Consider the following 10,428-nt stretch of genomic DNA (forward strand, 5'->3'; position numbering starts at 1 on the left):
AATACTTAAGCAATCGCGACGAGGGTTTGTTTTGGACTACAACTCCCACGAGCACCCGCTTTGTTTGTAAAGCTCAGGAAGGCTGACATTTGTGAATGACGGCCACTCTCGTCCAATTCCGCCGCTTGCTGCGCCGCTCTCTTGCCAAATATGGTAAACAAATCCACCAACGCCAATTACATCGCTCTGAGTTAATTTGGGGACAACCGATAGCCATGCAAGCGACTAGTATTTCTAACACTGCCCCTCATGAAGTAACCTTTTTTTTTTTTGTATATGTGCACTGCCTCCGCGACCACTTTTTTCTGCACTTCCATTATACTGCATTTTCAACCAATACAATATGTCAGCAGGTACAAATGTGCATTTATGGATAACTAACCTGCTACAAACGCTCTGGATAACACGCAGGGCAGGTCAATTTTAACCATGTCAGTAATAGGAAGGAAATTAAAAGTTGTTGTTATGAAGCACAGGAAATCACTCACGCGAGACTTGTACAATACGACATTAAGACGTCAAACACACGAACAACAGGATGCGGTAACGGAGCGGCATTAGGATTACGTAATTCCCGCAATACTACTTCCTTTGTTAAACTGCAGATGTGCAAATGTGTGTGGTGAGGGATTATAGTCGGGGAACTAAGATTTTGATTAAAAGATTTAAAAATAAAAATAAAAAAAAAACACATAATGAGTACATCTTTTGACATTGTAAACATTTTATCAATGGCAAGTTTGTTGGAAGCAGTTTTCGGCCAGTAAAACAGAAGATTTGGAAAGGTTGACCCCTGGTGGTCAAATGAAGAATCTAATGTTTAACAGCCTTCAGCCAGTTGAATAATAATAACAATAAAAACATTTAAAAATGACCACAGCAGCAACATATCTTTTACAAATAGGAAAGGAGTGGCGATTCTAGGGCGGAGGCATTGCCTCTGTAACACTATGCCTTGACCCCCCCCTACAGTTACAATAAAATATTGTTGTTACATTGCGTTACTGTAATGGGCACATTACATGCTGACTTGAAAAACTTAAGTCTTAGTCCATGGACAATATTTATAATACAATTAAATAATATACTGAATGCAATTCAAAATACAATTAATTGATGAAATTAATAAATACATTGAATAAATAAATGAAGTGAAGCAATTCAGACACAATAGTGTGTGGGTATGCGTGAGCCTGCATGCGTGTGTTTAAAACTGACATCTGACAAAATCCCTGGTCCCAGCCTGCCCTGCCCCCGCAATCAATTTGGTCTAGAACCACCACTGTCAGAAAGGCATGCATAAATATAAAACAATGAAATGGACAAATAGTAAGGGCCTCCATGTGCCACGTTATGACATATTTTGCTGCGTGCACGATGTCGTATGTTGACCTTTGTAAACCGAACCCCCCCTGTATTAATGCGGGGGGGGGGGGTGTCCTCGCTTAAATTGTTGTATTAAACTCGTAATTAACAAAGGCACTCTAACATCAATATATTTGTGCGTAAATGTTAAGAACATTATTTGAAAAGGTAGAAAATTCATGGCACTTTCAAATATATAATGCTATGCATGTACATGCCAGCCATTGCTTCACGTCTGTGTGCTAAAATGAGACAATAACCTGTAGTAGTTTGCATCACTTGGCTGCACAGTGTGTTAGTGGTTAGCACATGTCTCCCAATTCTGAGTTTCAGTGTTTGAATCTCATCTTACCTGTGCAGTGTTTCCATGTGCTTTCTTGTTCTTGTGCTGGTTTCCTCTGGGGCTTCCTCCCATTCCCAAAAACATGCATGTTAGGTTAACAGAAGACTTTAAATTGTCCAAAGGTCTGAGTGTGAATGGCTGTTTGTCTACAGTATTCCCACTCCCACACTCACACTCGCCAGGCGCCCAATCCAGGGTGTAACTCGCCTCTCCCTCAAAGTCAGCTAGGATAGGTTCCACCTCAGTCCTAATGGGGACAAGCACGTTAGAAAATGGATGGATGCAATTTGGATTAGACATGTTAAAGCATGCTTCAGGCGTGGACTTAATATAACACATTATCTGCTTTAATTGATGACCCTGTTTGTATTGTAAGTCAAAAGTCATTCATAAATTTCCTTAAGTTTATGTTACGATCATTTATCCCCAGAAATGGTGCTGGAAGCTTCACAGTGTGTTCAGTTTCTATTTGTGTGATTTTTTTAAAAATGTATTTATTTTTTTTACACCAAATAAAGGACAATGATGCTATTTGCAACACCAGTGTTGTAAAGAGCCCTCATTAAGCTCCTTTATCCAAAGCAGTACATGTAGATGTGCTATGGGCCTTGTGTGTGTGTGTGTGTGTGTGTGTGCGCTCACTGCTCAGTTCCTGGTACTGGGAGACGAGAGGACAGTGGGAAGCCGGGCAACAATAAGAACAGCTGTTCAAACATTTGCATGTCTCACCAAGCAAGGCCTTTGTTAAAAGGGGACCTGAACAAACCCGGAAACTGCTAAAATCAAGCTTCCTTGATGGGCTGCGACAGCTGGCTTGACATATACATACATGTATGCACATTCTTTGAGTGTCAGTGCATGGACATTCTACACGCAGCCAGTGAATGCAAGAGTTTGTCGGGCCTCACCCCTCCAAATCCTCATAAGGTGTGTTCTGGTTTGAATCATAGGAAATATCTCCGTTTTAAAACTGTGCCGCCCAACGTTAAAAAAATTTTTTTTTAAAAGTGTGATTTGTGTCAATACTACTATGAGGGTTTATGTTTTGTTCATGTAATGGGGCATATATCCACTAGATGGAAGTGTTTCCTTGAAATTCTGAAAGACGCGCCATGCTAGAATAGAAAAGAATAGAAGCTAAATTGAATAAAGCCTGTATTCAATATTGCATAATATACAGGAACGAACGTAACTATAACATAGATATACAATATATGACAATAAATATATATTAGAGGGATAAAAAGGGAATAGCTGAATGCACTGGTATTCATATAGGGGATTATGTAATATAATTATCGACAAGCCTATACGATAAGTGCTGTGATTACAAAAAAAAAAAAATCTTGATTGACATTGAAGAATAAATGTATTTATTTGGCAACGTGTTATTATTGCGGTTTTGCAATGATGATGTTCTACACAACTGCAATATTATTTTTTTTGTTATACACTATTAATCTGCTGACAGTGTCACTCAAAACCACCTTTATTATTGTGCTTTGCGCAACAACAACAAAAAATGAAACCTTGCGTAATACATTGCCATACTTACCAACATTCCATTTATCCCATTGACCACATCATATTATTGTTGCTTAATTACCTTCCCACGTGTTATCGTCTCTTCTGAACGCTGTCTCGTGTTTTGACATTTTGTATTGGTTAAGTCCTCACCTTACGCGGTTCTCGACTCAGGAGGTTTCGATTTTACGAACGGTGCGCACTGAACGAGTGTAGTTCGCCAGCGGCGTAGAAAATACGTTGTTACGTTGCACGTGAACGCACGCACAGTTACCGCCGCCGTTTTTTGTTTTGTTTGTGTTCTTCATTTGTATGGCCTATAAGTGTCCAAGTGATTCACTTTTAGGCAACCGCCTGTGTACACCTGACCAACTTGATCGTTTCAAATGCAGTTTGTAATCGCCAGCCAATGCTTCATTGTATTTGTTCCGCGTGTCAACGAATCTTATAGCGGGACGTGTGGCGCGCAAGAGGCGCGCAGGTCAAATTTCCGTGGGTTTCCAAAGCAGGGGAGTGAAATGGAAATCGACTTATTTGAAAAGGAGGCAGAGGGAAGGAGAGAGAGGGCAAGGCCAAACAGCCAATCAGAGCTCCCTCCAGTCACTTAAAGGGATGGTGGGCAGTCTTTCCCTGGGATCTGCGCGGCTTCTTCTACTTCCTCCTGAGCATCTCGCGCCTTGGCTCGCCAGCAGCTGCACACTGTTGACTCAAAAGCTCACCAGAGGAGACATGGAAGTGACTGAAGTGGCTTTTTATTTCTTTTCCCTTCTTCTTCTTCTTCTTCTTCTTCCATGAGCTGCGCGACAGACCGAAGCGAGCCCTCCTCCTGCCCCCGATGCACTTGTTGCTGCGCATGGACCTGATGCGCCACTTGAGTCTTTGAAGAGCTGGCAGGACGCGCTGCAACAGGTGCAGGCACTGCACCATCTGCTCCCAAAAAAAAAAAAAAAAAAAAAAATCAATTAAAAAAAATAATAAATAAAGCTGTAAGGTAACATTACCCACTCATTGGATTAATTTGAATTCGTTTAACATGAGTATTTGGGTTTCTATTCCGTCAGATTTTGAGGTTAGGTTGTTGTCGTCGTGCTTTGATGAATATGACGATGCGTTAATTGCGCTTTATTTTCACTTTCAGGAATAGACACAACTTTAGATGCCAATCTGTTGATTATTCGGCACGTAACCATGAGGATGCCGGTTCTGACGAGCCCTGACAACGCGACTAAGTTCCAGGAGAACTGGTTGACTGTGTACCCGCAGGATCAGGTCCCCCTCGATGACAGCCTCACCAGCCTCCACTGGCTCCAGAATTTCTCCATCGTGAGCGCAGACCCGGAGCGTCCCGGCGGGGCCGCGGCGGAGGGCTGCCCCCCCGCCTCCTCCTTCTCCCCCTCCTCCCATCAGCACCTCTTTCTCAAACACTTCCCCAGAGGGGGCACCGACTCCCCCTCCAGCCCTCCAGCAGGGGACACGGCCGCCACCGGGATGCCTCTTTACCTCGGCAGCCCGGTCACCTCCGGGAGCGACTCAACTTGGACGCCACGCTTCTCCAATTTCGCGCATCTCGGCAGCGCCTACCAGCCCATCCCGATCCAAGCCACCCCGCCGGCGGAGGTCGACTACAAGACCAACCCGAAAGTCAAACCGCCGTATTCCTACGCCTCGCTCATCTGCATGGCCATGCAGGCCAGCAAGCAGCCCAAAGTGACTTTATCCACCATCTACAACTGGATCACGGAGAATTTCTGCTACTACCGACACGCGGAGCCCAGCTGGCAGGTAACCGACACCAGATCACCTTCCCTGCTATATTATTGATGAATCCGATAAATAAGTGTGTGTGCGAGGCAAGAGTAATTGACTCCAGACACCCCACACTTGGAGATGGGTGTTGGGGGGAAACTATTCTGAAATGACACAATATGATGATGATGATTTACATTTTTGTTATCAGCGAGGGGTGGAGAATGAACTTGAGTGTGTTTGCTAATGAGGGCTCCCGAGAGATAAGCACAGCTGATCATGTTTTGGAAGTACAGTCGGCCTCATTAGGTGCATTTGCTTCCCGACACAAACAACAACAAAACACACGTCTCCTTTTCTCTATTTCCCGTCATCCTGGAGGAAAGATTGCGCCAAATCAAGGACATGAAGAAAAGAACGTTAGACTTGATGGATGATCACATTGCACTATTAGAATCATTTTCTTGGTCAACTATGGACAAGACAATGAACCAATCATTTTAACGAGTTTGGCTAGTCCTTCTTTAAACAGCACACGATTTGGCACTTAATCAACAGTGCCTCTACTGGTTGCTTTACTTATTTTTACACTTAAAAAGTCCAAAAGCATTGCTTGCATACGGTGAATTCTTGTTTATTAGGGGCGGTTTGTCAAAAAACACCCACAATAGCAAAGCAAAGCAAATGTATTTATGTAGCGCATTTCATACACAAAGTAACTCAATGTGCTTTATATGATAAAAAAAAAAAACAAAGGGAAAAATAAAAAGCAGCTGAAAAATATTTTTTTTTTAAACAAAGAGAACAAATAAACGTAAATACAACGTACATTGCAGGAAAGATCATTTAAAAGTGGACATGTTCTAAAAAGCATGAGAAAAAAAAGAGTTTTTAACGAGAACTTAAAGACCTTGACACTTGCGACTGACTTCAATTCTATTGACAACCTAGTCCATTTGCCTGCAACATAGCAGCTAGGAGCTGCTTCACCATGTTTGCTTTGGACTGTGCTTCGTTATCTGATCTGAATTGATAGATCTCAGAGCCCTACTGGGTTCATATTCCATGAGCATGTCTTTCATTTATTCAGGACCTAAACCATTTAGTGATTTGTAGACCAGTAGCAGAACTTTAAAGTCTATTCTAAAGTTAACTGGGAGCTGGTGTAAAGACTTTAGAATTGTAGTAATATGTTCTTATCTTTTGTTCTGGTCTGAATGAGCTGTAGCTGTTTAATACTCTTTTGGGGGAGTCCAGTCAGAAGACCATTACAATAGTCAAGCCTACTTGAGATAGAAGCATGGATGAGCTTCTGCTTGTCTGCTTGACACATGCAAGCCTTCACCTTGGATATGTTCTTTAGCTAGCAGGAGACTGTTTTAGTGTTGACATGACTGTTGAAAGTGACTGATGGTGTCTATCAACACAACAAGGTTGCGGACTTGGTCTTTGCTCTTTAAAGACAGTGTCTCCAGGTATTTACTAACAACATTCCTCTTTTCTTCACTGCCAAAAACAATTCTCAGTTTTGTTGTAGTTTAATTTAAGAGAGTTTTGTCTCATCCAGTTATTTATCTATTTTAAACAGTGACACAACACCTCAATTGATCTGTAGTCATTTTGAGACACTGCTAGATGATAACTGTGTGTCATCTGCATAGCAATGATAGTCAATATTGAGTTTCTGAAGAATTTGAGCCAAGGTTAGCATATACAGGCTAAACAGGCGGGGTCCAAGAACTGACCCTTGAGGGATTCCATATGTCATTGCCATTCAATGATATTGAACATTTCCAGTGGTTACAAAATAGCTCCTTTCCTCCAGGTAGGACCTGAACCTAAGGACAGTTCCATTTAGTATAATAGGTGGAAAATCTGTGTTGGAGAGACTATATACATACATATTAAAAATATATATTATCCCTCCCACATGCTTTAAAGTTAAACACATTGTAAACATATTTGAACGGACACAAAAATTACAAGCATAAAATGATTGGAAAAAATTATTTTTCCTATTGGAAAAAAGTAGTCCCAGGAGGGATTGTTTCACCTCAGAGTTTCTACTATCACTTAAATGTTGATTCTCTTTCTCGCAGAACTCGATCCGCCACAACCTGTCCCTCAACAAGTGTTTCAAGAAGGTCCCCAGACAGAAGGACGAGCCTGGCAAAGGAGGCTTCTGGCAGATCGATCCTCAATATGCCGACATGTTTGTCAATGGCATCTTTAAACGCAGGAGGATGTCTTCAAACAGCTATCACAACAATAGTGGTGGGGCTCACAGACAGAACAAATTGGTTCCAAGCAGCCACAGTACCCACAATGGCTGCCCTTACCAAAGTGGCAAGGATATAGGCAATAAAAGGAAGCAGCTGGCCACGAAGAAAAACAGCAAGGCAATAAGGGCGACCGACTCCCCACTTTTGGGGACGGATGCCCCAAAAGCAGACATCCTGAAGGGGGATTTCGACTTGACGTCCATTTTTGATGACGTCCTGAGCGAGAACTGTAGCACCTTTGAGGATTTGGACATCAACACAGCGTTGAATTCCCTGGGCTGCGAGATGGAGGTTACCATGCAGGGGAGGCAGCAGTCGGCCGGGCTGGGGCACTGGTGCGGAGCAGGGGACCTCGTGGGACCGAGCCAGCACCTGAACCACTCTCAAGCATCCTACGACTATCTGGACACGAGCGCCGCCTCGGCCGTCAACATGGCGGAGGAGCTGCACGTGTCGTCGCAGCATCCGCAACAGCTGGACGGACAAGATCAGCTCCTGCAGAGTCAAAATCAGCTGCAGAATTTCGAGGAGGACTCCTCGCTGTTCCAGGAGCAGCCGGAGGAGGTGTTGTCTTGGGAGGAGATCAAGGAGGAGGCGCAGGCCAATACACTGACTCTGGATCAGAGCTTTGGCCTCTATGAAGGGTTCTTTATGGATATGCAACCATGGGAACGGGTGGAGGCCTATCTGTGATCATTGACTCCCCGTTCCATTTACTGAATATCCAATGAAAGCCCGATTTCCAGTCCAAGGATCAACCTTTTATAGTCTTTTGATTCAAACACAACACCACCACACATGTTGACTTTTACTCAGCTCCCTCGAACGTAAGGAAAGACATTTAGCAGTCATTTTGTTGTCTTTCCCACAGTGTGTTATAGTACATGAAGCAGCTTTGATTTAAACATCTCTAAATTTTTAAACAAAACTAATGAACCAGCTCAAAAGTTAAATCGAGACAGTGAAAGTTTATCAAGAAGCTGCATGGAAGAATATGAAGTGTGGGGTGTTCCATCAAAAGTCTAAAAGCACTCTCTATGACTGAGTACTGTCACGGAACTGAGAAGACATGCAGGATTCTATTTTGCTACATTAGCATTCAGCTGGCTTTCTTTCTTTCTTTTTTTTTTTCAAACTAACAGTGCAGTAAAACATTTAAAATGCCATCTCTAATGTCTATGCTGTGTGACGATGAAAGATGCAGATAACGTTAAAGTACATAGTCTGAAATTAGCAGTCAGTCACCTATGACATTTCTATATATTATTATTAATATATTCACCACAGTATATAACATGAAGCAGGAACCTTTTCCACTCTTCTACTCTGAGAGGGGGTGCAGAGCTAAAACTGATTGCCTTGTTTGTCAAACATTATGCACTTTGATAGGCAGCAGTTCTAGATGTCTAATATTCAGGATGTTACCATTTAGTTTTCCTGATATTCAATTGATGTTAGTTGTCCTGATCACAATGCAACTCGAGGGCCTGATTTACTAAGATCCCAAATAACGGGAGCGTAATTGCGTGTTCACTCACTCCAAACAGACTGCATGCACTGCTAGCAACAGGTGTGAAATGGGAAAATGTGGGCAATTCAAAAATCCAAGTTTGAAGTGATGGAATTGGAAGTGTTAGTGGAAGAGGCAATAACTAATTTGGGAATGCCAGCAACTGTACAAAAATGCTTTGTTTGCGTTAACTCATCCGATGTGCGTGGTAATTGGATGTACAGGTATGTGGCCATACATTAAGATTGTGTTTAAAATTTAGGATTGCACATGTGGAAAAACTGCTTTGGGAGAGGTCAGCACCATTTGTCACCATGTACTGAAATGACCTTATGGCATGACTCCTTCTTGTGACTGACCCCAAGTCAGCTCTCACATCACGTAGAAGCTCCAAAATTGCACTGCTAAATAGACAATATGTTGCAATTTTTTTTGTAAATGTTTACACCAGAGGAAAAATTCTCCGACCGCCTCATTTTGCTATGCTGGCACCGCCTTGCATGCTGTTTGCACCTGCCTTGCAGACGTTCAGTTTAAAGTAAAATCAGTTCAGCAATTCATCTCAGGTTTGATAAATCAAATTACCTTTGATTAATCAATTTACTCCTTCCATAACTTGCAAAATGAACTGGGCAGCAATTTAGCGTGCTTGGCTGACGCAATCCTGGTTGGGCCCGTTGAGTTGATCAGTTTCTCTTTGGATGCGCAAAATTGCAAGTGTGCAAGTTTGTGTCCATATTTGCATGCACAATCCTTTAGTAAATCAGGCTCTAATTGTCCTTAGACTGCAATAACTTATCTGGCTAAAAAAATGCTTAAGTTGGATATAAATGTTTTCTAAACCATACTTACATACTGTATACTTTGCATTTTCATATTTGATCATATTTCGCCAAATTCTTTTGATAAAAAAATTATGCAGGTCATTGGTCTTTCTCTGTTGATTCATAATTCTTGTCACTGGGTGATATCATTTTCTGTTGTCTTTACTTGTATTTTTTTTCAAAATTGGTTTGTTTTCTGAAGTCTTCATCGTGTAATTTTGAACATGTATGACATTAATAATGCCGTTCTATTGAAATCAACGCAGTAGTTATATAACCTCGGAAAGGCCAGTTTGAATTGATGTATCGTATGGATCGATTGTTTTACGCTTAGATCTTACGATGTTATTTTTCTTTGTACTTTTTTTAAAGAGCTGTTTGAACATGCAACCATGCCTTGATGAAGTACATGGTGTCAATTAAAGAAAGAATAACACGATTGTGTACTTGCCTTGTGAAATATCCATCCATAGGGTCTTTGGTTGCCTGCCAATTGCAGGACAGATGGATAAACAACCATTAACACTCACACCTACGGACACGAACGTTCAATAAAGTTTGTGATGGGACCTGCAGCTCCATTTGACTGTACTGAATCCCTAGAATCCGTTCATTAAAATTGTTCGAAAGCTTCATTCTTGAATCAGTGCTTCGTCATGCAGTTCATGATTCAGCTCTGAGGTTCACATTCACTCAAACATGTTCACATATTCAGGAACGGTGTGTTCACGTACAATAGTACGCAGTCATTCGAGAGAGATGCAGCTTTACTTGAGTGATGTGCACTAAAATCACTGCACGATGAACGCAAGTCAGTTATGTTGTGGAGTTTAC

At 41.9% G+C, this 10,428-nt stretch overlaps 1 protein-coding gene across 1 annotated transcript; it reads left to right on the forward strand.

Annotated features, from left to right (window-relative positions):
- The first annotated feature begins 4,008 nt into the window (after window positions 1–4,008).
- On the forward strand, window positions 4,009–10,126 carry foxj1b (forkhead box J1b). Its single transcript, XM_061756944.1, has 3 exons — window positions 4,009–4,141; window positions 4,371–5,014; window positions 7,078–10,126. Exons 2-3 carry the CDS (start codon window positions 4,421–4,423, stop codon window positions 7,951–7,953), a joined length of 1,470 nt encoding a protein of 489 aa, XP_061612928.1. The 5' UTR covers window positions 4,009–4,141; window positions 4,371–4,420; the 3' UTR covers window positions 7,954–10,126.
- The last annotated feature ends 302 nt before the right edge of the window (window positions 10,127–10,428 follow it).

This window comes from Phyllopteryx taeniolatus, chromosome 19 (genome assembly GCF_024500385.1).
Source record: "Phyllopteryx taeniolatus isolate TA_2022b chromosome 19, UOR_Ptae_1.2, whole genome shotgun sequence".
Classification (NCBI taxonomy): domain Eukaryota; kingdom Metazoa; phylum Chordata; class Actinopteri; order Syngnathiformes; family Syngnathidae; genus Phyllopteryx; species Phyllopteryx taeniolatus.